Genomic DNA, 27,338 nt, shown 5'->3' with positions numbered 1-27,338 from the left:
AGCTAAACATCACCGAGACACCAGCTAGATGCCAGCTAAACATCACCTAGACACCAGCTAAACATCACCGAGACACCTGCTAGACGCCAGCTAAACATCACCTAGACGCCAGCTAAACATCACCTAGACACCAGATAAACATCACCGAGACACCAGCTAGATGCCAGCTAAACATCACCTAGACACCAGCTAAACATCACCTAGACACCTGCTAGATGCCAGCTAAACATCACCTAGACATCACCTAGACACCAGATAAACATCACCGAGACACCTGCTAGACGCCAGCTAAACATCACCTAGACACCAGCTAAACATCACCTAGACACCTGCTAGATGCCAGCTAAACATCACCTAGACATCACCTAGACACCAGATAAACATCACCGAGACACCTGCTAGACGCCAGCTAAACATCACCTAGACGCCAGCTAAACATCACCTAGACACCAGATAAACATCACCGAGACACCAGCTAAACATCACCTAGACACCAGATAAACATCACCGAGACACCAGCTAGATGCCAGCTAAACATCACCGAGACACCAACTAAACATCACCTAGACACCAGATAAACATCACCGAGACACCAGCTAGATGCCAGCTAAACATCAGCCAGACATCACCTAGACACCAGCTAAACATCAGCCAGACATCACCTAGACACCAGCTAGACACCAGATAAACATCACCAAGACACCAGCTAGACGCCAGCTAAACATCACCGAGACACCAGCTAGACACCAGATAAACATCACCTAGACACCAGCTAGACACCAGATAAACATCACCGAGACACCTGCTAGACGCCAGCTAAACATCACCTAGACGCCAGCTAAACATCACCGAGACACCAGCTAGACGCCAGCTAAACATCACCTAGACGCCAGCTAAACATCACCGAGACACCTGCTAGATGCCAGCTAAACATCACCTAGACGCCAGCTAAACATCACCGAGACACCTGCTAGACGCCAGCTAAACATCACCTAGACGCCAGCTAAACATCACCGAGACACCAGCTAGATGCCAGCTAAACATCACCTAGACACCAGATAAACATCACCGAGACACCTGCTAGACGCCAGCTAAACATCACCTAGACGCCAGCTAAACATCACCGAGACACCAGCTAGATGCCAGCTAAACATCACCTAGACACCAGCTAAACATCACCGAGACACCTGCTAGATGCCAGCTAAACATCACCTAGACACCAGCTAAACATCACCGAGACACCAGCTAGACGCCAGCTAAACATCACCTAGACACCAGCTAGACACCAGATAAACATCACCGAGACACCTGCTAGACGCCAGCTAAACATCACCTAGACGCCAGCTAAACATCACCTAGACGCCAGCTAAACATCACCTAGACACCAGCTAGACACCAGATAAACATCACCTAGACGCCAGCTAAACATCACCGAGACACCAGCTAGATGCCAGCTAAACATCACCTAGACACCAGATAAACATCACCGAGACACCTGCTAGACGCCAGCTAAACATCACCTAGACGCCAGCTAAACATCACCGAGACACCAGCTAGATGCCAGCTAAACATCACCTAGACACCAGCTAAACATCACCTAGACGCCAGCTAAACATCACCGAGACACCTGCTAGATGCCAGCTAAACATCACCTAGACATCACCTAGACACCAGATAAACATCACCGAGACACCTGCTAGACGCCAGCTAAACATCACCTAGACGCCAGCTAAACATCACCTAGACACCAGCTAAACATCACCGAGACACCAGCTAGATGCCAGCTAAACATCACCTAGACACCAGCTAAACATCACCTAGACACCTGCTAGATGCCAGCTAAACATCACCTAGACATCACCTAGACACCAGATAAACATCACCGAGACACCTGCTAGACGCCAGCTAAACATCACCTAGACGCCAGCTAAACATCACCTAGACACCAGATAAACATCACCGAGACACCAGCTAAACATCACCTAGACACCAGATAAACATCACCGAGACACCAGCTAGATGCCAGCTAAACATCACCGAGACACCAACTAAACATCACCTAGACACCAGATAAACATCACCGAGACACCAGCTAGATGCCAGCTAAACATCAGCCAGACATCACCTAGACACCAGCTAAACATCAGCCAGACATCACCTAGACACCAGCTAGACACCAGATAAACATCACCAAGACACCAGCTAGACGCCAGCTAAACATCACCGAGACACCAGCTAGACACCAGATAAACATCACCTAGACACCAGCTAGACACCAGATAAACATCACCGAGACACCTGCTAGACGCCAGCTAAACATCACCTAGACGCCAGCTAAACATCACCGAGACACCAGCTAGACGCCAGCTAAACATCACCTAGACGCCAGCTAAACATCACCGAGACACCAGCTAGACGCCAGCTAAACATCACCTAGACGCCAGCTAAACATCACCGAGACACCTGCTAGATGCCAGCTAAACATCACCTAGACGCCAGCTAAACATCACCGAGACACCTGCTAGACGCCAGCTAAACATCACCTAGACGCCAGCTAAACATCACCGAGACACCAGCTAGATGCCAGCTAAACATCACCTAGACACCAGATAAACATCACCGAGACACCTGCTAGACGCCAGCTAAACATCACCTAGACGCCAGCTAAACATCACCGAGACACCAGCTAGATGCCAGCTAAACATCACCTAGACACCAGCTAAACATCACCGAGACACCTGCTAGATGCCAGCTAAACATCACCTAGACACCAGCTAAACATCACCGAGACACCAGCTAGACGCCAGCTAAACATCACCTAGACACCAGCTAGACCACCAGATAAACATCACCGAGACACCTGCTAGACGCCAGCTAAACATCACCTAGACGCCAGCTAAACATCACCTAGACGCCAGCTAAACATCACCTAGACACCAGCTAGACGCCAGCTAAACATCACCTAGACACCAGATAAACATCACCTAGACACCAGCTAGACGCCAGCTAAACATCACCGAGACACCAGCTAGACGCCAGCTAAACATCACCTAGACACCAGCTAGATGCCAGCTAAACATCAGCCAGACATCACCTAGACACCAGCTAAACATCACCGAGACACCAGCTAGACGCCAGCTAAACATCACCGAGACACCAGCTAGACGCCAGCTAAACATCACCTAGACACCAGATAAACATCACCTAGACACCAGCTAGACGCCAGCTAAACATCACCGAGACACCAGCTAGACGCCAGCTAAACATCACCGAGACACCAGCTAGACGCCAGCTAAACATCACCTAGACACCAGATAAACATCACCGAGACACCAGCTAGACGCCAGCTAAACATCACCTAGACACCAGCTAGATGCCAGCTAAACATCAGCCAGACATCACCTAGACACCAGCTAAACATCACCGAGACACCAGCTAGACGCCAGCTAAACATCACCTAGACACCAGCTAAACATCACCGAGACACCAGCTAGACGCCAGCTAAACATCACCTAGACACCAGCTAGATGCCAGCTAAACATCAGCCAGACATCACCTAGACACCAGCTAAACATCACCGAGACACCAGCTGGACGCCAGCTAAACATCACCTAGACACCAGCTAGATGCCAGCTAAACATCAGCCAGACATCACCTAGACACCAGCTAAACATCACCGAGACACCAGCTAGACGCCAGCTAAACATCACCGAGACACCAGCTAGACGCCAGCTAAACATCACCTAGACACCAGCTAGACGCCAGCTAAACATCACCTAGACACCAGATAAACATCACCGAGACACCAGCTAGATGCCAGCTAAACATCAGCCAGACATCACCTAGACACCAGCTAAACATCACCGAGACACCAGCTAGACGCCAGCTAAACATCACCGAGACACCAGCTAGACGCCAGCTAAACATCACCGAGACACCAGCTAGACGCCAGCTAAACATCACCGAGACACCAGCTAGATGCCAGCTAAACATCACCTAGACACCAGCTAGACGCCAGCTAAACATCAGCCAGACATCACCTAGACACCAGCTAAACATCACCGAGACACCAGCTAGACACCAGCTAAACATCACCGAGACACCAGCTAGATGCCAGCTAAACATCACCTAGACACCAGCTAAACATCACCTCGACACCAGCTTGACGCCAGCTAAACATCACCTAGACACCAGCTAAACATCACCTAGACACCAGCTAGACGCCAGCTAAACATCACCTAGACACCAGCTAGACGCCAGCTAAACATCACCTAGACACCAGATAAACATCACCTAGACACCAGCTAGACACCAGCTAGACACCAGCTAGACACCAGCTAAACATCACCGAGACATCACCTAGACACCAGCTAGACACCAGCTAGATGCCAGCTAAACATCACCTAGACATCACCTAGACACCACCTAGACACCAGCTAAACATCACCTAGACATCACCGAGACACCAGCTAAACATCACCTAGACATCACCGAGACACCAGCTAGACGCCAGCTAAACATCACCTAGACATCACCTAGACACCAGATAAACATCACCGAGACACCAGCTAGTCACCAGCTAAACATCAACTAGACACCAGTTAGACATCCTCACAGAAAGTCGGTTAGCCTGAGACAAACTGTAACTGTGCAGAGGATTGTGGGTAAAAACAGCATCCTGGTTTGCATACTTTGGGACATACAGGATTTTTTTGGCAAACTGCATTTGAGAAATGATATATTAGGATGGACTGAATGGTTTTGTGGCATGCTGAGTGGTGTGGAAGTATAGATACTGGAACAGAGCCTGAGTTAGAGACAAGAGATCAATAAGTATTTAAAATAAAATAAATAAAACTCCCACTAATTCTGTAGGGAAACAGCACTAACTTTTCTGGAAGATTCTTCAGTAATGTTGGAACGTATTGAGGCAGTTTTAGCAAAACAGAAACTGTGCAATGAATTATTTTATCAAACTCGGACTCTGTGAAAAACAAAAATCAGAACACATTTATATCACAGAACACTGGAAGTTAAACTACAGGAGGTCCTCGGTTTACGCCGTCCTCGACTTATGGCGTTTCATCGTTATGTTGAAGTAGTTAGCAAGCGGAGCGGACGAGTACGTTGTCACGTGACGCTGTAAGACGGCTTTATTTCCGTTCACCTTGGATTGTGCTGCATTCACTAACTTTTTGTTCATTATGGCTCCCAAACATAAGTCTGACTCTTCTGATGCTTGGAAAACAAAGAAAAATAACTCATAAATCCTCCAACATGAGTTAAAGAGGGTTAAAAACAGCTTAGAAAAATGTCTAAATCTTTTCCGTTATATTTTATCCGAGTTTTGATGTTTTAATACTGTATTTTTTTTTTTTTACTTTTTTCACAGTTTTTGATGTTTTAACACAGTTTTGTTTATATTTTATCCCAGTTTAGGTGTTTCAACACAGTATTTTTTATGTTTTATCCCAGTTTAGATGTTTTAACACAGTATTTTCAAACTTTTTCCCCAGTTTTTGATGTTTTAACACGTATTTTTTGAGCTTTAAAGGTGCCGGTTTGAGTTATCGACTGCCACGTTAACGAGCATTTAACGGCTAACGTTATTACCGTTGCAATATTCTGTTGTCTTCTAGTAAAATGATTCATACATGCATAAAATCGTTGGTATTCAGGACTTTATGAAGAACTGATCGCTATCATGATTTGCATATCTTTTAGCCGGAATTCTGATTCACGGTGAAAATGACTAACATCGATCCGTAGGAATGGAACTCTGACGTAAGTCGAGGACTTCCTGTAAATAGCAGTCAATACTTATGACAAACCTGACTTCATTTGTATATTTGTTGAGTTTTTTTCCACTCATCTCGATTCTTATTGACTTTCTTTATTTTTATTAATTACATTTTATTAAAAGTCAGTTCTGTAGGGAAACAGCACCAATGTTTCTGGGAGGAATGTTGGACGTGTTGAATCCGTGTTGAATAGGCGGTAAAGTCTGGATGTTGGAACGCAGCCTGAGATCAATGCATGTTAAAACACCTCGTACGGTCCGGTCAGATCTGGAGGAAAACATCATCAACATCCCTGGAAGATCCTGCAGAGCTCAGACAGGTTTTATTCTCTGCAGTTTCAAAGCCTCCTCGTTGTTCTTGTGGGTCTTCATACAGTTTTAGAATCCTAAAACAGAAGCTGATGAAACACCAGAAGCTCTTCAGTGGGGCCGCTTATCTGTCTGAAGGATTGTTTTAGATTTGTTCTCCCCACCGAAGCTCCAGCAGAGTAAAACTATTCGTGTGTCACTGATTCTTCCTCCACAGCACCAGGAAAACAGTCAGACTTTATGACTTATCCTTTAAACGGTTAGTCCTGTTAGTGAGCAGCACATTTAGTTTGTGTTGATGATTGATTCCAATGTTCAGCAGCTTCTACATAATTTAAATAGTATTCAGATTGACTGTTATGTTGATATTGGTTAGCCTATTAGCTCATGTTCACACAGTCGGCAGGTTTTTCTGCAGCTTTCATCTCTGCTTACAGGACGATGTCTAAAAATGTCCTCATCATCTGAAAAATTACGGTCCAAACGTTCAACGTCCCATTTACTCACTTCTACCAGCGTTAGCAGGAACCAGCTCCAGTAGAAGTAGAACATCTGTGGCTGCTGTGGTCCAGATGTTGGAACCTGGTTAGTAAATAAGTAGATAAAGAACGAAAGAAAGAAGTAGATAAACAAGTAAGTAATTAAATATATAAATAGGTAGATAAATGTATAAAAGAAGGAAATAAGTAGATCAATAAATAGGTAAGTAGATAAATAAACAAGTAAATAATTAAATAAATAAGTATGTAGTAGTACTAAATAAGTAGTTATTTAAATAAATACTTAAGTATGTAAGTAAGTAAATAAATTAGTAAATAAATAAGTAAGTTAAGTAAATAATTAATAAGAAAGTAAATAAATAAGTGAATAAATAAACTAATAAGATAGTAAATAAACAAGTATGTAGATAAATAAACAAATGAGTAAATAAATAAGTACATAATAAGCAAGTATGTAAATAACTTAAAACAAGTTAATATGTAAATAAATAAGCAAATAAGTAAATAAATATATAAATTAGTGAAAAAATTAATTAATAAAAAAATAAGTATTAATAAAATAGTTTATAAATGAGTGGAAATAAGTAAATAAGTTAGTGAATGAGAAAGTAAATAAAAAATGATGTTAATAAATAAGTTAGCAAATAAATAAGTTAATAAATAAGTTTGTAAATAAAGGAAGAAATTAGTTACTAAGTAAATAAGTTTGTAAATAAGTAAGTACTTGTGAGCCAGGGTCGGCTGGTCCAGAGGTGGTCCAGATGTTGGAGTCCTGAACCTCCTCTGGACCAGCTGATCAATGAAAAGGGGCTGGCTGGGTTTGATCCAGAGGTTGGGTTCCTGGACCACCTGTGGATCGAACCCAGCTGACCCCTGGCTGGTCCAGAAGTGGATCAGATGTTTGGTTCCTGGACCTCAGCCGACCCGTGAGCAGGGGTCGGCTGGTCCAGAGGAGGTTCAGACGTTGAGGTCCTGGGTCAGCCTCATTATGTGAGAGCAGCGCTGACCAAGCAGAACCAGATGTGGACTCGGTGTCCCCACTACCAGCAGGAGAGCGTCTGACAGAGTAGATGAAGGCTGTAAATAAGGAGTCCCTCTCCACCTCGGGTTCCGTCCCGTCCGTTTGTGTTTAGTGCTGACGGCGCCGTTCTCAGATGTTGCATCATTAATGTGATGAGGCTTCAGTTCTGATAATGTGAGCGAGACATGGCTGCTGGAGCAGAATGCTGACGCCATACCGAGGCAGTAATTACACTTTTCTCTCCTCTGTGTGTGAGATGACCTTTAAGTTTCTGTGCAGCTTCTGAGATAGAACTCTAATAATCTCCTAATGTACCAGTAGATCCTGTAAAGAGCTTCATGTTTGTTTAGAGATCATTCAGCCGCTCTTCATCGCTGATAGTTCAGTTTTCCTGCTTGTGTTCTTATCTTTTGTTGTTATCAGAGATATTTAAGGAGTAGGTCAGCATGTTGGATAACACAGAAGACACTTATTTTTTTACGTACTGACTTAGTAAATAAGTTAGCCTTACTAACTTATGTTCCAGCTTCAAAGTACTCGTCCACTAGATACGTAAATCTCCTCCATCCCATTCATTGTCCATGTGAAACGAACCGTGTTGCTTGCTGGTTCTGATGGGTCTCCCTGCAGCTCATTTGCATAAAGTAGACGCAGATTCTACTTTATGCAAATTGGATGTGGTTTGTGGAGATCCAACACATCGCGAAACTTTCGCCGATCGTCTAAACTAGCCGTTGTTGAACTAAACCCAGGACAGATTCAGCCGCTTATTTCTCTGCGTTCCACATTGACAATGAATGGGATGTGGGAGATTGTTGGATCTAGTGGATGAGTACCTTAACGGGAATAAAATGAATCACTGCATTTGGATTTTTAGACATTTGTTGAAGACACTGGACAAGCTGTTTATTTTCAACATATCTTGAGTCATTTTAAACATGTTTATGTCATTTTAAACCCATTTCAGGTCATTTCAGAGACATTTTACGTGATTTAGAACAAGTTCTGAACAGTTATGGTCAATTATAAATCATTTTGGACAAATCTGAATTATTGTTTTGTAGTTCACATGCATCATGAAGTTAATAATTGCATTTTGATTTTTTTGGACATATTTTGAGTAATTTTTGGAGAAATTCGGGGTTGTTTTGAACACATTTTGAATTATATTCATTATAAGTTGATTATATTCAACATAATTTAAGATATTTTGAAAAAATTCACATCATTTCAGAGAGATTTTACATGATTTGGGACAAGTTCTGGACAATTCTAAGTCATTTTGGACGTTGTTTATTTTGGAAATATTTTTGAGTCATTAGTTTGTCGTTCTTACCTGTCATGAAGTTAATAATTGTATTTTGATTTTTGGACATATTTTAAGTCTTTTTAGGCAAACTCTGAGTTATTTTGGATACCACTGGAATTACACTGGATTATATTTTATTTGGAGTCATTGGTTTGTCGTTCCAACCCGTCATGAAGTTAATAATTGCATTTCACATAAATTCTTGAGTTTATTGTTTTTTCTGTTTTATTATTTGTTATTATGAAATGTTTTCTGTCTGTGCAGGTACTACAACAGACTGCGAAACCTGGTTAAAGACCCCCGACACGACTGTGTTCTGTTTGCTAACGAGTTCCAGGAGTATTCATATTGTCCACGGGAGAAGGGAGAGAGCCAGGACAAGTGGATGACCAGGTCAGTCTTCATTATGAGGTTCTAACACCAGCAGACAAGTCACCAAAGTTCTTTCGATTATGAATTACCTGAACGACTTTAAAAAGACCTTGTAGTTTTATATGTTGATGTGATTCATTGGTAGGAAACAGAAACTGGAGTCCATAGAGGTCTCGATGTTGGTGTTCATAGAGGTCTAGATGTTGGTGTCCATAGAAGTCTAGGTGTTGGTGATCATAGAGGTCTAGATGTTGGTGTTCTTAGAGGTCTAGATGTTGGTGTTCATGGAGGTCTAGATGTTGGTGTTCATAGAAGTCTAGATGTTGGTGTTCATAGAAGTCTAGATGTTGGTGTCCATAGAGGTCGAGATGTTGGTGTTCATAGAGGTCTAGATGTTGGTGTTCATAGAAGTCTAGATGTTGGTGATCATAGAGGTCTAGATGTTGGTGTCCATAGAGGTCTAGATGTTGGTGTTCATAGAGGTCGAGATGTTGGTGTTCATAGAAGTCTAGATGTTGGTGTCCATAGAGGTCGAGATGTTGGTGTTCATAGAGGTCTAGATGTTGGTGTTCATAGAGGTCTAGATGTTGGTGTCCATAGAGGTCTAGATGTTGGTGTTCATAGAGGTCTAGATGTTGGTGTTCATAGAGGTCTAGATGTTGGTGTTCATAGAAGTCTAGATGTTGGTGATCATAGAGGTCTAGATGTTGGTGTCCATAGAGGTCTAGATGTTGGTGTCCATAGAGGTCTAGATGTTGGTGTCCATAGAGGTCTAGATGTTGGTGTCCATAGAGGTCGAGATGTTGGTGTTCATAGAGGTCCAGATGTTGGTGTCCATAGAGGTCTAGATGTTGGTGTCCATAGAGGTCTAGATGTTGGTGTTCATAGAGGTCTAGATGTTGGTGTTCATAGAAGTCTAGATGTTGGTGATCATAGAGGTCTAGATGTTGGTGATCATAGAGGTCTAGATGTTGGTGTTCATAGAAGTCTAGATGTTGGTGATCATAGAGGTCAAGATGTTGGTGTTCATAGAGGTCATTTTAACTCATTTTGGACAGCTGTGAGTCATTTTAGACAGTTTTTGAGTCATATTTGACAACTTCTGAGCCATTTTGAACAGTTTATAACTCATTTTGAATAGTTTTTGAGTCATGTTGGACATATTTTATCTCATTTTGGACAGTTTTTGAGTCATTGTGGATACATTTTGAGTAATTATGAACAGGTTCTTGTTATTTCCGATAACTTTTGAGCCATTTTTGGACGATCTATTGTGTTGAAGTCAGCTGACATTTTCCAGACTGATGAAGCTGCAGTCTTTGTTATGTGAGCGTTGTTACAGAGAATCACAGAAGATCAACACCAGTTTCATGTCTGTATGTAGCCTGACCCAGTAGACGCTTAGCTTAGCTTAGCTTAGCTTAGCGTAAATACGGCAACATAAAACCAAAACCTCTAGTTTCTTGTCATGATCTTGCCTGTCGAGGATGTTGCTTCTTTCAGCCTCCACTTCTTTGATATTTTCTGGAATCTCTCTGGTTTTTCTACACATGTAGCTTCCATATGCACAAAGCTCTCCCCTGGTGGTTTGCTCTGCAGGTTTCAGATGAAAATTTAAAGCACAAACCCTGAATCGTTTCCAGTTTGAGTTGGTCAGACTGCCGGTGTGTAACCATACGGTACTTGGAGCCCTCCTGCTGGCTCAGATGCCGATCAAACATTTAAAATGGATTGTCTCAGTAGAGGCTGAAGGCCTGAAGGCACAAGTTCCTCATTTCCACTGACGTTTCTCCTCCACTTCAGCTGTAAAGTAGGTGGAATAACAAAGAAAGCAGGTAGACGACGTGATTATAGACTTCATTAATTATACGTGGTGTGTCCTAAAGTGACCTGAACAGTTGAGCCGAGTACAAAAAGCTCCTATATGGAACTTTTTTCTTCCATTTATAATAAAATAATGTTGCTCTGCTCGTCCAAAGGTCTGTTTGATGGAGGGTTTTGAGGATTTTGTGTCAGTTTGGACAGTTTTTGAGTGATTTTGGACAAATATTTACTCGCTTTGGACAGTTTTTGAATCATTATGGACACAGTTTAACTAATTTGGACAGTTTTTGAGTCATTTTAGGCGTTTTAGCTCATTTTTGACAGTTTTTGCATCATTTTAGACATTTTAACTCATTTTGGACCTATTTTAACTCATTTTGGACAGTTTTTAGTCATTTTAGACAAATTTTAACTAGTTTTGGACAGCTTTGGACATAATTTAACTCATTTTGGACAGCTTTTGAGTCATTTTAGACATATTTGAACTCATTTTGGACAGTTATGAATCATCTTAGTCGATTTTGAGTCATTTTGGACATTTTTTGAGTCACTGCAGACAGATGTGAAAGATGAAAGGATGCAGACATCAGCTGTATGTGTGAGGAAAGCTTTTCCTCTAATATATGGAGAAGGAGATGTTTAGATACAGTTAAAATACTGCTTACTGATTGGTTTTCTGCTTTAACACAGTGTTTTAATGTCTTTGCTGTTCACGATGTAAGTTGTTCCCAAAGTTTTAGAGAAGCCTGCAGGTGCAGTCTGTTCTGATGAAGTGTGTTTATTGCATAAAGCAAACAGTAAATAAAGCCTTAAATGATGTATTTCTAGTGTGGAAACAGTTGAGGTACAGGTGCTGTGATTCATTTATGCGCCAGACTAAATGCAGAATATTAAAGTTATCTTTTACGGTCAGTCTGTCTGATCAGGCCTGAGCTTACCTGTGTGTGTGTTCAGGTGTGTGTACTCGGCTGCTGTGTGGTACTACAACCACCTGGCAGGTATGATGAGCATGGTGATGATCACTGAGGACCAGGAGGCCGTGGCTCAGTACAGCAGCCTGAACTCTGGAGTGTTCGTCATCTCCATCCAGGTACGTCACTCACCTGCACCTCGCTCAGCCGTCTGCACAGTTAACGTCTTACACTCTGAAAGTCTTTCATTTATTCCGTCTGAAGCAGCGACCTGCTACGAGCTTAAAATGTTCAGCTTTAAGTCGAGTGTTTTTACTGTGATTTACTGTTAAAGTTCTGCTCCTACAAAGTCCTGCAGGGATCAGTGTGTGTCTTCACAGAAAGCAGAGTTGCTCCCCCGTCTCAAATCATGCTCAGAGTTCACTTATTTGTTATTGTTATTAAACAGTAAGTAGTGCTCTGTTGTATATAAGGGACATGCTGTGGACATTTGGGGCATATTTTGAGTCAGGAGACTAATTTTAACTAATTTTGGACAGTTTTTGTGTCATTTTGGAGACATTCTGGACAGCTTTTGAGTCGTTTCAGAGATATTTTAACTAATTTTGAACAATTTTTGAGTTGTGGACAATTTTTGAGTCATTTTGGACAGTTTTTGAATAATTTTAGACATTTTTTGTCCTAACTTGTCCTAAAATAACTTAAAACTTGTCCAAAATTATCACAAAATTGTCCAAAAAGGGATAAAACCTGTCCGAAGTGACTTGAAACCTGTCCAGAATGACTCAAAATCAATCCAAAATAACAGCAATGAATAATTATTGGTCCTTGAAAATGGAAAAAGTGTTCGTAGAGGTCTAGATGTTGAAATTTAACAACAAAAATATAACATGTTCCCACACAGATACTGAACTAAACGCTAAACAGAAGAACTGATGATAGTTCAGCAAATGAATCCCATGTTTGTTTAAACAAAACAAGTGAAGCAGGAGATTAATGCTGCACTAGAAAGGATTCACCATTCCTTAGTGGGTTTTCATTTATTTCAGAAAAGAAAGTGTGAGCTCTGTCGCTGTTAACGTCCGGTTTATACTGACTTCTCATCTTCATTTTATCTGGAGCTGGATGGGAGTTTAAACCAGTAAAATCTGAGACGGGGCAGCAGCATTTCTCCTGAGTTCTGTCTGATTTAACTCTGCTGCATTGTTCACCTGCTGCTGTGTGAAGCTGTTCTAAAGGTGAACGTCAGCGCTTTACCTGCAGCCGTTGTTCCGTTTTAAAGCCACAGAACCAAAACAATAGAAGAAGAAATGCAGACTGGCTTCCTGAAACACGTTGGAACGTCACAGTGGGTTTGTTCTGAAGCTTTCAGTGGTGTAGCTTTCCACAGCCAGGTGGGATCAGTATCTTAGTTGTAATAATCCTGCACTGATGAAAATGTGAAAGCCACAGTCCTGACAGTTAGTCTGCCGAGGACGAAATCACAGTAAAAAAAAACATGAGAATGTTGTAGAAAATGAGCAAATATGTACAAAATGCCAGCAAAAAATGGTCTTAAAGGAGTTGAAAATGGCACAAATGACTTAAAATGTGTTCAAAATGAAAGAAAACGTTTCCAAAATGATCAAGACTTGGTCAATAATTTATCCAAAATGAGTTAGAAATTGTCCACAATAAGCTAAATTTGTTCACGACTCAAAACCTGTCCAAAATTAGTTAAAACATGTTAAAATGACTCAAAACCTGTCCCAGATGAGTTAAAACATGTTAAAATGACTCAAGAACTGTCCCAGATGAGTTAAAACATGTTAAAATGACTCAAAACCTGTCCCAGATGAGTTAAAACATGTTAAAATGACTCAAGAACTGTCCCAGATTAGTTAAAACATGTTAAAATGACTCAAAACCTGTCCCAGATGAGTTAAAACATGTTAAAATGACTCAAGAACTGTCCCAGATTAGTTAAAACATGTTAAAATGACTCAAAACCTGTCCCAGATGAGTTAAAACATGTTAAAATGACTCAAGAACTGTCCAAAATTAGTTAAAACATGTTAAAATGGATCAAAAACTGTCCAAGATTAGTTAAAACATGTTAAAATGGATCAAAACCTGTCCAAAATTAGTTAAAACATGTTAAAATGGATCAAAAACTGTCCAAAATTAGTTAAAACATGTTAAAATGGATCAAAAACTGTCCAAAATTAGTTAAAACATTTTAAAAGGACTCAAAAACTGTCCAAGATTAGTTAAAATTGGTCCAAAATGAATTAAGAATTGTCCACAATGATTCAAAAACAACAGTACAAAAGGCCTCAAGAGTTTTGAGTCATATTAGACAAATTTTGACTCATTTTGGCCAGTTTTTGAGTCATTTTGGACAGCTTTTTAAGTCATTTTCAACAGTTTTTGAGTCTTTTTTGGACAAATTTTCAGTCATTTTTGAAAATTTTAACTCATTTTGGACAATTTTGAATCATATTGGACTTATTTTAGCTCATTTAGGAAGTTTTTTTAGTCATTTTAGACATATTTTAACTCATTTTGGACAGTTTTTGAGTCATTTTGGACAGTTTGAGTCATTTTAGACATATTTTATCTAATTTTGGACAGTTTTTGAGTCATTTTGAAAATATTCTAGCTAATTTAGGATGTTTTTTGAGTCATTTTGGACAGTTTTTAATCATTTTAGACATATATTAATTCATTTTGGACAGTTTGAGTCATTTTATACGTATTTTTTGAGCCATTTTGGAAATATTTTAACTCATTTAGGAAGTTTTTTGAGTCATTTTAGACATATTTTAACTCATTTTGGACAGTTTGAGTCATTTTAGACATATTTATCTAATTTTGGACAGTTTTTGAGCCATTTTAGAAATATTTTAGCTAATTTAAGAAGTTTTTTGAGTCATTTTGGACACATTTTAACTCATTTTCAAGAGTTTTTGAGTCTTTTTGGACAAATTTTCAGTCATTTTTGAAAATTTTAACTCATTTTGGACAGTTTTTGAGTCATTTTGGAAATATTTAGCTAATTTAAGAAGTTTCTTGAGTCATTTTGGACACATTTAACTCCCTTTTAAAACACCAGGATCATGAAGTGCCTCCTGTAAGATAATTAAATAATCAGAGAGCAGGTGTATGAGGACGAGGAGGCGAACGATCGAGCAGCAGGAAAACCTCAGCAGGTTCAGTTAGCATCAGTGCTGTGTTTCCTCCTTAAATCCTGCTGCAGCCTTTCTGGATTATTCAGGACGCCTCGTTATCTTGCATTGCCACGCTCCGCTCTCCACCGCTCCACTGAGCCGCCTGACAACTAATATTCTTCAGGAAAAAACGCTCACAAAGTAAAGTTTTATGGCCGGAGTGGAGTTCTGATGAAGTGTGACTCGACGGAGCGCTAACACGAGAGGCTACGACGGAGACTCAGCAAACAGTTTATTCTGAGTAAAGAGCGGCCGTTTATTCACTCGTATCTGCATGTTAACAGTCTCTGAGATGTTATTCTGTCTTCAGCGTTTTATCCGTTTATTCTGAAGGTTTTATGAGGCGATCATGTTCCAGCTGCAGCTCAGGGGTCCAGAGACGACCACAGCATAGAAATAAGAGCTGAATAAATGAACACGCTGCAGCGTTTGGCTGCATTTGGACAATTTTTGAGTTGTTTTAGACACATTTTTTACTCATTTTGTATAGTTTTTGAGTCATTTTGAACGTATTTTAATTAATTCTTGACAGTTTTATGTCATTTTATGTATATTTGAACTCATTTTGAACTAATTTTGACTCCCTTTGGACAGTTTTTGACTCATTTTAGTCAAATTTTTACTCATTTTGTACCATTTTTGACTCATTTTGTACAGTTTCTGAGTCATGTTAGACAAAATTTAACTCATTTTGGGCAAATTTTGACTTATTTTGGACAGTTTTTCACTCATTTTAGACAAATTTCAACTCCTCTTTGGCAGTTTTAGGTCATTTTTTTTATATATATTTTAACTCTGGATAAATTGTGACTCACTTTGGACGGTTTTTAGTTCATTTTGGACAGTTTCTGAGTCATTTTAGACAAAGTGTAACTCATTTTGGACAATTTCTGACTCACTTTGGACAGTTTTTGACTCATTTTGTACAGTATCTGAGTCATTTTAGACAAAATTTAACTCATTTTGGGCAAATTTTGGCTCATTTTGGACAGTTTTTAACTCATTTTAGACTAATTTCAACTCATTTTTGGCAGTTTTGGGTCATATTTTATATATTTTAACTCATTTTGGACAAATTGTGACTAATTTTGGACAGTTTTTGAGTCATTTAGACTTTAAGATAACAACCTTATATTTGAAGAAATTCAAATCACTGACATGAACATAATTTCCACACGGATGCTTTTCCTGCCCTGCTCTAGTCCACGATTGAAGCTAACTAGCAATAATGCTATTAGCTTAGCATAATGTCAGCCAGTTAGCCGTTTAGACCAACAATAGCACATTTTGAACTGATGATTACCTACAGTTATTGTCCCACATGAATCTCATATTTATATACGTATATAATTATAAAAATACAGAGGCGTATAAATTATGACAACAACTGACCTTTTCTCTCCATTTCTGGGCTTCTTACCACATTTTACTCCATAAATCAGCTCAGCTTTGGATTAATTTTTCTTTAATGGCGCTGTGTTTGTTTTAAATTCCAACATATTGAAGGCCTCAGTCCGTTTTCTGCTTCACATCAATGAGGTGGAGGTCAAAACATGAATCTGACTCTTCAGCAGGTCATTAAAGGAAAACTTGGAAACAGGCATTCAGATGCTTTATGGGTTTCCCTGCTTTTACATCAGCTGAATTTGTCCCTAAAATGTCCAAAGATTCTTCTATAAACACTGATTTATTATAAATTAGAGGCCTGAATGTGACTGTAATTAACACTTACTGTCAGACCCAGATCACCAGTTTTTTATCTGTTGCCGGTCTTTGTGTGTTTCTTATTTCCAGGATTATTTGCAGAACTTCTGGCCGGAGCTGCAGGCGGCTCATGAACTGTACAGCTCCATATCTCAGGTTCTCCAGGAGAAGGAGGGCGAAGACTCCCAGAAAGAGTTCAGCGAGCATCTACCTGCTGAAGTCCTGGAGGCTGGAATCAAGTCTGGACGCTACATCCAGGTACAGACCTACCTGAGATCATATAAGGACCCATAGACTCTAAATAATAAGAGTTAAAGCAGCAGTTAGCGTCAGAGTGTTCAACCAACAAACCATTTTAAATAAATCAGCTTTTCATCTTCATTTTGGACAAATAGTGAGACATTATGGACAGAATTTGAGTCATTTTGATCAAGTTTTTTTTCATTTGTAAGACATTCTGCTTCACTTTAAACCATTTTTAGTTATTTGGACACATTTTGGGTGATTTCAAACTTATTTTAACTGATTTTGGACAGTTTTTGAGTTATTTTGGAAATATTTTAACTCATTGTGGACAGTTTTTGAGTCATTTTGGACATATTTTAACTGATTTTGGACAGTTTTTGAGTTATTTTGGAAATATTTTAACTCATTGTGGACAGTTTTTGAGTCATTTTGGACATATTTTAACTGATTTTAGACATATTTAACTAATTTCAGACAGTTTTTGAGTTTTTTGGACATGTTTTAACTGATTTTAGACATATTTAACTAATTTCAGACAGTTTTTGAGTCATTTTGGACATATTTTAACTGATTTTAGACATATTTAACTAATTTCAGACAGTTTTTGAGTTTTTTGGACATGTTTTAACTCATTTTAGACATATTTAACTAATTTCAGACAGTTTTTGAGTCATTTTGGACATATTTTAACTGATTTTAGACATATTTAACTAATTTCAGACAGTTTTTGAGTTTTTTGGACATGTTTTAACTCATTTTAGATATTTAACTTATTTTGGACAGTTTTTGAGTTATTTTGGCCATATTTTAACTCATTTTAGATATATTTTAGCTCATTTTGGACAATTTTTGAGTCATTTTAGACGTATTTGAACTTATTTTGGATAGATTTTAACTAGGGCTGCAACTAACGACACGTTGACTAATCGTCTGAGCACGATACGTCATCAAAGCAGAAGTGAGCGCGCAATGCAACAGAAATCAGCTGCATCGCTGCATCGTGCATACACAATACATGCACGATGCATCGCCGATGTCCGTCCATGTTCTCTGGTTGGACGGTGATTTCTGTTGCATTGCGCGCTCACTTCCGTCTTTGATGACGTATCGTGCTCAGACGATTAGTCAACGCGTCGTTAGTTACAGCCCTAATTTTAACTCATTTTGGACAAATGTTGATACATCTACCTGCTGAAGTCCAGGTATGAAGTCTGGACGCTGCATTCAGGTACAGACCTTCCTAAGATCATATATGGACCTCAAGAATTAAAGCAAAAGTTCGTATCAGTGTTCAATTAATAAACCATTTTAAGTCTGGAGAATCAGCTTTTCATTTCAAATAAAGGTGTTTTTGCATTTTGAAGAGAATTAAACGTACCTGAACCTCCACAAACACCTGTTAATGACAGATCAATGATGACTGAATGAATGTTTTCCTTCCATCAGGGAACTCTGAATGTGAGCAAACATCGAGCGCAGAACGAAGCTTTCATCACCACGGAGGGTTTATCCAGCAGGAACACAGGTACACACCTACAGCAGCTAAAATCTGATCTATTGAAGCTCCTCTAGGACTGGAACTCCTCCCTGTTCATCTGGATGTGTCTTCTTCATGCCTGAACGAACTCCTTTAGCAGTAAAATATCACTTTTAACAGCACAAGTCTGAACTACACGGACTTTAACGGACCGGAGTCTAACAGTCTGACAGTTTCAGTTTGTCCACATTTTACCACCAACGTTGTCCAGACTCTGCTCTGTAATTTTAAATCTGTTCTACTACAAACTGAAATGTCCATAAATACTGGCATAAAAGCTTAGGTCAACTCAACAATCGTGTCTCTCGGGTTTGTTGATGAAAATAGATGTAGCGTTCAGTCTAAAACCTCTGCTTCCTGTTTCCTCAGATCTGAGCTCAGACGTGTTGGTGTTCGGCGGTAAGCATCGTAACCGAGCCGTGCACGGCGACGTGGTCGTGGTGGAGCTGCTGCCGAAGAGCGAGTGGAGAGGAAGGACGACGTCTCTGACCGAAGGACAAGGAGACGAGAAGACCGAGGACGACGACAGCAGCGCCATGCCGACAGGTAGGACCGACATTTTTGGACTAATTCTGAGTCAGTTTGATCTTTTTTTTGTCAGCTTTAACAAATTCTGCATCACTTTAAATCATTTGAAGTTATTTGGACAAATTCTGGGTAATTTTGGACTAATCGTGAGTCATTTTGAGAATGTTTATAGTCATTTTGATCAAGTTTTTCCTGTCATTTTGAATAATTGTGAGTCATTTTAGACAAATTTAAGTCATTTTGATCAGGTTTTTCTCATTTTTAACAAATTTTGCATCACTTTTAAGTTGTTTGGACAAATGTTGGGTAATTTTCTGACATATTGTGAGTAATTTTGGATGAACAGTGAGACATTTTGATCAAGTTTTTGTCATTTTGGACAAATTCTGAATTGCGTTGGACTAATGAGTTAATTTTAACAAAGTTTGAGTCATTTTGATCAGTTGTCATTTTTAACAGATTCTGCATCACTATAAATTGTTTGGACACATTTTGGATAGTTTTTTGACAAATTCTGAGGACTTTTGGACAAATAATGAGTTGTTTTGAACTTATCTGAATCATTTTGGACAATTTTTTTTGTCTTGTTGGCCATTTTTGAGTCATTTTGGACAATTTTTTTGTCTTTTCGGCCATTTTTTGAGTCATTTTGGACAACTAGTGAATCACTTAGGACAAATTGAAATCATTTGATAAAGTTTTTGTCAGTTTGGATGACCACTGAGGCATTCATTTTTAATTCCTCTGTCTTTCCACTGACTGACGTGTGACTATAAACCCTTACTGAAGGCCGTGTGGTGGGGATCCTGCAGAGGAACTGGAGGGACTACGTGGTGACTTTCCCCACCAGAGACGGGACTCAGAACCAGAGCAGGAACTCTCAGCGGATCCTGGCGATCCCGTGGGACCGTCGCATCCCCAAGATCCGGATCAGCACGCAGCAGGCTGAAGCTCTGCAGGTCGGATTCACGGAAACACCGAGAGCAGTCAGCAGGGTTAAAAGTCCTGATTCCTTTTTAAAAAATGCAAAAATGACCCATAAAGTGGCTTCAGATTCTCAGTTTATTAACAGTCTGTGAACATTATTTGACATTTTCTGTCACTTTCAATGATTGAGTGAGATTCTCTAATAAAACAAGTTTAGTTTTTTTTACAAAAAACTTCCTAAAGGCTTCACATTTGTAGCAGCGACCGCAGAACAGTTTATTTATTTGTGATTTTTAAATGACACAAAATAAAATGAAATGCAGTGAGGGGATTTTAAGCTGAAATGTGGTTGAGTTTGTCCACATCACTGGTGATTCGTTCAAGGGTTTAGAAAATACATTTGAGCCACTTTGACAAATTCAAGTCACTTTGATCAAGTTTTTGTCATTTTGGACAAATTCTGACTCATTTTAGACAAATTTTTAGTCAATTTGGACAGAATTTAAGTCATTTTGTTCAGGGTTTTGTCATTTTAACAAATTCTGCGTCGCTTCACACCATTTTTAGTTTTCTGGACAAATTTCGGGTAATTTTTGACGAGTAATTTTGGACTAATCTGAGTAATTTAGGACAAATAGTGAGTAATTTTGGACTACTAGTAAGACGTTTTGAGCAAATTTTGATCACATCTGACAAATTTAAGTAATTTTGATCGTGTTTTTGTCATTTTGAACAAATTCAGGATTATTTTGGACTCATTTTTACTCATTTTGGACAGGATTTAAGTCAATTTCTTCAGGTTTTTGTCATTTTGAACAAATTCTGCATCACTATTTTAAGTTATTTGGACAAATTTCAGGTAGTTTCATCAAATTTTGAGTCATTCTGGTCACATTTTTGTCTTTCTGGACAACTTCATAATTATTTTAGACTAATTCTGAGTCAGTTTGGGCAGAATTTCAGTCTTTTTCATCAGATTTTTTGTTATTTTTGACAAATTTATTTGGACAAATTTTGGGTGAGTCATTCTGGGAAAGTTTTTCTTCAGTTTGATGAACTTTTGAGTCATTTTGGACAGATATTGAGTCACAAACCTATAAATCTTTGTGTCTCCACAGTTCTTGGCTGATAAATGGTGTCACTTTGTCTTTTTGTTTAAAGGAAACCTGAAACCCGCCAACATTTTGGGGTTGAGAGGAATAAAATGTAAAAGTATCCATGAATTTCTATAATATACACCGGTGTAATCCTGGTAGAATAATGTGTTTTGTATTGTAAGAAGAGGCTGAGTAAATCGTTCAGCTGATGTTTAATGAGGTGAAGTTGTGCTAAAGGAAGCTTCCTATCGTTGTGAATAAAGGAACGTGTCTGATTCCCCTCCAGGACCACAGGGTGGTGGTCCGGATGGACTCCTGGGACAGCACCTCTCTGTATCCCAACGGACACAGCGTTCGGGTTCTGGGTCGAGCCGGAGAGCTGGAGACGGAGGTCCAGACCATCCTGATGGAGAACTGCATCCACGTTCCTCCCTTCTCAGACGCTCAGGTCAGAAATCTGAGGTTCAGTTTGATTCAGCAGCAACAGAAGAGTCCATTCTCTGCTTTATGGTTCCTCTTTCTTCAGGGTAGAGCTGCTTTCTGAGCATTTAAAAGCTCTGCAAAGTTCAATTACAGTCATTCTGGACATTTTCTGCAAACTGCTGATCATTCTAAACAAATTTTGAGTCATTCTGGGCAATTTTTGAATAATTTTTAACAATTAATGCGAAGTAATTTTCATTATTTTTTTCATTTTAGACAAATATCACTCATTATGGATCATTTTTAAGTTTATCCTGACAGAGAAATGATCTAAAACAGCATTTAGACTGAGAAGAGCTGCAGTAATGTACAGAATGAGGGAAAAATAACATGTTTGAACGTTAAAGTAGGTAAACAGATTCTAGTAGAACCCAGAAATACAACTACAAATACGTCTGTTAACCCGCTGATGTGCAGAATCTGTACTCAGAGAGGCAGAAATCTCCCCTTTCTGTGTTACTTTGTGCCCTGATTTCAGTCTTTAAGGCAGCGTCTCCTCCACTTTACCTGATTAATCCTGCAGAGAAGAGATTTCTGAAGGGCAAATTTAGGGAACTGATAACTCATCTGTAATTACATGGTTCAAAAGAGATTGAAAATGATTTTAAAAAATAGACAAAAACAACAAAAATAGATAGAAAATTACAAAGAATGAGACAAATCCAACAAAATAGATTGAAAATGACTAAAAAATGATGAAAAAACAACAAAAATAGATTGAAAATGACTAAAAAAATGATGAAAAAAACAACAAAAATAGATTGAAAATGACTAAAAATGATGGAAAATGAGATAAAAAAGCAAAAAATAGACTGAAAATGACAGAATATTAGACAAAGCAAGAAAGACATTGAAAATGACAAAAAATAGACAAAAAGCAACAAAAATATTGAAAATGACAAAAAAATCAGGAAAAATAACAACAAGAGATTGAAAATGATGAAAAATTAGACAAAAAACATCAAAATAAATTTAAAATGCCAAAAAATTACAAAAAAGCAACAAGAAAAGTTTGAAAGTGACAAAAAATGATGAAAAAATGAGACAAAAAACAACAAAAGTAGATTGAAAATGACAACAAGAAAGGACAGAAAATGCAGTAGTTAGTTATTGAACATTAAAGCATGTAAATATGTCCAAACAGTCCATTAAAACCTAATTCTAAGGCTGTGAATGAGCAGAAAGCAGCTCTTTGAAATGAATATAAGTGACTGTCTCAGGGTTGAGCTGATGGGTTTTTCTGCTCTTTTCTCTGTAAAGAACTGATGATTCACATTAAAGCTGCTCTGCACTAGAATAATAGAATGACCTCCGTGTTCCTGTAATCAGAGGACAGTCCAGGGACGCTGAGGGTTAAATCATCTTTCCTTTCTGCTCACATTCCTCACTTTATTCCCTAAATAATGGCCTCCGGTGCAGAATCTCAGCACACAAACATCTGATGGCCTCCTCTCAGCTCAGAGCACAAACTAATTCAATTATTCATGCCGTGGCGACGCTCGGCTGCTCCCTCAGACTCTGGGCTCCTCGTGTAACCTCTCCATGTGTCTTCAGCTCAGAGAGATGCCGCTGAACTCTCCTGAGAAGCCGTGGAAGGTGGATCCGGTGCAGGTGAGGCGGCGCAGGGACCTCAGAGGGACTCACCTGGTGTTCAGCATCGACCCGCGGGGCTGCGAGGACGTGGACGACACGCTGTCGGTGCGACGCCTGGCTGATGGAACGCTGCTGGAGCTGGGAGTCCACATCGCCGACGTCACGCACTTTGTTCAGGAAGGTTCTCTGACCGACCTGGAGGCAAGAACGAGGTGAGGAGGAGGCCGGAGGTTATCGAGACGAGACGTTAGACGAAGAATGCTGAGTCATTTCGGACAAACAGCGAGTCATTTAGGAGGAGTTTACAGTCATTTTAACATTTTTAAAATTGTTTAGGACAAATATGAGTCATTTTGAGAACGTTTTTAGTGATTTTGATCAACTGTCGAGTCATTTTGGACACCTGAGTCATTTTGTACAATTTTGAGTTATTTTGAACAAATGCCAAGTCATTTAGGAAAATTTTGAGTCTTTCTGGACAAAAACTGAGTCATTTTTGACAACTTCGGACAATTATGAGTCTTTCTGGACAAATCTTGAGTTATTTTAGATGAATACTGAGTCATTTGGGAGAATTTTGAGTCATTTTAGACAAATTGAGTCATTTTGGACAAATGTGAGTCATTTTGTACGAATACGGAGTCATTTTTGACAATTTTGAGTAATTTTGGTCAAATACGGAGTTATTTTAGAAGAATAATGACTCATTTTGGACACATTTTGAATCATTTTGAGAAAGTTTTTAGTCAGTTTGATTAACTGCAGAGTCAGTTTGAACTAGTAATGAGTCATTTTGACCAACTTCTGAGTAATTTTGGGTGCCTGGATAGCTCAACAGGTTAAGGGGGCGACCCATGTACAGGGGTTGATCCCTAATGCAGCGGACCGGGTTCCTGCTCGCGGCCCTTTGCTGTGTGTGTGTGTGTGTGTGTGTGTGTGTGTGTGTGTGTGTGTGTGTGTGTGTGTGTGTGTGTGTGTGTGTGTGTGTGTGTGTGTGTGTGTGTGTGTGTGTGTGTGTGTGTCCCAACCCCACTCCTCTCCCTCCTTTCCTGTCCCTGTCTGCACTGCATCTATCATTAAATAGCTGTAAAAAGGCTAAAAAGAAAACTTTAGTCATTTTAGGTGAATACCGAGTCATTTTGTACAGGTTTCCAGACATTTTGGTCATGTTTTGAATCGTTTGGAACACGTTTTGAGTGATTCTGAACAGACATTGAAGTGTTTTGGGAGGTTTTGGACACTTTTGAAGTAATTTGGGGCACGTTTTGAATCGGTTTAGACGAGTTCTGATGCATATTGGGTCATTTTAGAGAAAGTCCAACACATAAAGCTTTAGGAAATAGTTTAGGAAATCATAATCATTTTGAAGAGATTTTTTTTCATTTAGAACAAATTTCAAGACATTTTGGACAAGCTTTAAATGATTTTGGACAGTTTTTAAGTCATCGGTCCAGCACATAGACACATCTGAGTTCTGGTTAAAACTGACACCAGAGCAGTTTTCCATCCATCCAGGTGCCACAGTCTGAAGAAGAAATCTGTTTTTTGTGTATTTTCTGTATAACTAGCATTGAGTAGCAGTATTATGGGATGTATCTTGGTGTGAACAGTCACTGGTTCTGTGGATGTGTTTCTGTTTCAGAGAAAACTTTAAAAAGGTCATTCTGGGTGAACTTTAAGGCTCAGCTCAGCTGTTGGTAGGTGGCTGGTCAGAACTATTAGAGACAATAAACGTCTTCATATTACAGGATTTATGCAGTTTAATGTTTAAATATGCAGATGTGGTGTTATTTATGTAAAACTGGACACAAAGCAGCTTCAGAATTCCAGTTTCCTTTTTCTGACGCGTTAAAGCCAAAGGTTTTTACAGAGGAGACTTTGTTTATCTGTTTATCTCCCCATAAATCAGAAAATACTGTCAACAGCCAGACGAGAAATCATTCTTCACTGTGTTCTGAGGAATAAAACGTTCTATAAATCAGGCTGTGAATGAAATATGAGCAAACAGCTTCTGTAGAAACCTTCAGAATACAGACGGACTGGAGGAAAACTTCAGACCCAGACACACAAACTGTGGTCAAAGAAACACCTGAATGTGAGTTTTGGAGGTTTTCTTTCTGGGGAAAGAAAACCTGGGGTCTGGGGAAAAAAAACTGAGCAGAATATCCCAAAGCCTGAGAAGTGACAGCACATGATAGAGTGTTATGAAATCACAAAAAAGGCCAAATTCAATACAGTATTTGATCTACTGAATACAGGAAGTAGGAAATTAAGGTTCAACAATAAAGAAACATGTTTGCCTCCCTGTACTCTGAAATTCTTTCTTCCCTAACCACAACGAAATATACAATATAAATGCAAGTACAAAATAGATTTAAAAAGAGATGCGTAGAAATTTTAAAAATAGAATAATAAATAGAAACAAAATAATAGTAAAATAAAAAAATACAAAAATAAAACACAAAATGAATACAAAAAATAATAATAAAATAAAGAAATATTAAAATATAAAAATTTTCTTTCCATCAGTCTGAATAAAAAAACAAAGCAAGAAAAAAATAAATAAAAAGGAAAATGTGAAATTAGAAATAATACAACAAAAAATAGAAAAAAAAACAAGAAATAAAAATTCTAAAACAAAAAAATAAAAAAATAAAGCAAATAGAATAACAAAAATTATAATAGAATTAATAAAATCTAAATAAACACCTAAATTTGTGTTTTGGATGTTTTCTTTCCACCAGTCTAAATAGAAAATAAAAAAGATAATACAATAAAGAAATCATAAAATATAAAAATAAACACCTAAATGTGTGTTTTGGATGTTTGTTTTTAATTTAAAAAAAGCAAGAAAAAATAAATAAATAATGAAAATGTAAAATTAAAAAATAATAATTTAAAAACAAAGCAAATAAAATACAAAAATAATAATAGAATAAAGAATTAATAAAAAATCTAAATAAACACCTAAATTTGTGTTTTTGATGTTTTCTTTCCACCAGTCTGAATATAAAATAAAACACAAAAAATAATAATACAATAAAGAAATTATAAAATATAAACATAAATATCTAAATGTGTGTTTGGGATGTTTGTTTGTTTTTCACCAGTCTGAATTTTAAAAAAGCAAAAAAAAAAAATAAAGCAAAATGTAAATTTAAAAATAATAAAATAGTTGAAAAAAATTAAGCAAATAAAATACAAAAAAAAGAATAAAGAATTAATAAAATATAAAAATAAACACCTAAGTGTGTGTTTTGGATGTTTTCAATTCAATTCAATTCAGCTTTATTCCAGACACTGGGTCCAAATACACACCCCATAAAAACAAAGACACCACAAGACACAGAAAAGATACAATCAAAAACAGTTAAAACGTCCCTTTAAAGAGACAGCTGTACCAGTGCTTCCCCATCCCAGACTGATAGCGAGTGGCACTACAGCCAATATTCACCAGTGACACAATCACTTCATTATTTGAGGTATTCAGTCTACAAATAAAACTGTACATCATCTTACGCAGTGTAGCTTGCAGAGTGTTAATTCCGGCTGAGACAAACATCTCACTCACACTAGCCCATCTTGGTCTCCTAAGAAGAACACGCAAGGCGTCATTGTAGGCCGCCTGCAGTCTTTGTAATGTTCCTTTCTTGTACTTAGTCCAAAGGTGAGCAGTGTACAAAGGCGTGATATATGATTTAAACAACATCTTCACTTTGTCAGTGCAAGAACCAAATTTTCGTGCCATTTTCGTTTTCTTTCCACCAGTCTGAATAAAAAGTGAAATACAACAAAAAACAAAAACAAAATAAAGAAATAATAAAATAGAAATGAAACACCTAAATGAGTGTTTTGGATTTCCTCCAGTCTGAAAAAAGCAAGAAAAATGTAATAAATGCAAAAATAAAAATGTAAAATTAAACATAATAAAGTAAACTAAAAAATAGAAAAATAAATAAATAAAATTG

General features: G+C 38.4%; 1 protein-coding gene across 1 annotated transcript in view; it reads left to right on the top strand.

The window, feature by feature from the left end:
• The window catches only part of dis3l (DIS3 like exosome 3'-5' exoribonuclease), a 48,024-nt gene that overhangs the window by 8,420 nt on the left and 12,266 nt on the right, over positions 1-27,338 (top strand). The window contains exons 3-10 of the mRNA XM_022208745.2: positions 9,204-9,332; positions 12,090-12,225; positions 17,050-17,217; positions 18,652-18,730; positions 19,112-19,288; positions 20,060-20,229; positions 21,581-21,742; positions 23,332-23,582. Of these exons, the coding sequence (XP_022064437.2) occupies positions 9,204-9,332; positions 12,090-12,225; positions 17,050-17,217; positions 18,652-18,730; positions 19,112-19,288; positions 20,060-20,229; positions 21,581-21,742; positions 23,332-23,582 (1,272 nt within the window). The remainder of the gene's footprint in view (positions 1-9,203; positions 9,333-12,089; positions 12,226-17,049; positions 17,218-18,651; positions 18,731-19,111; positions 19,289-20,059; positions 20,230-21,580; positions 21,743-23,331; positions 23,583-27,338) is intronic.

This window comes from Acanthochromis polyacanthus, chromosome 2 (assembly GCF_021347895.1).
Source record: "Acanthochromis polyacanthus isolate Apoly-LR-REF ecotype Palm Island chromosome 2, KAUST_Apoly_ChrSc, whole genome shotgun sequence".
NCBI lineage: Eukaryota > Metazoa > Chordata > Actinopteri > Pomacentridae > Acanthochromis > Acanthochromis polyacanthus.
Note: the sequence above shows the minus strand (reverse complement) of the source record. Positions and strands in the feature narration are given on the sequence as shown.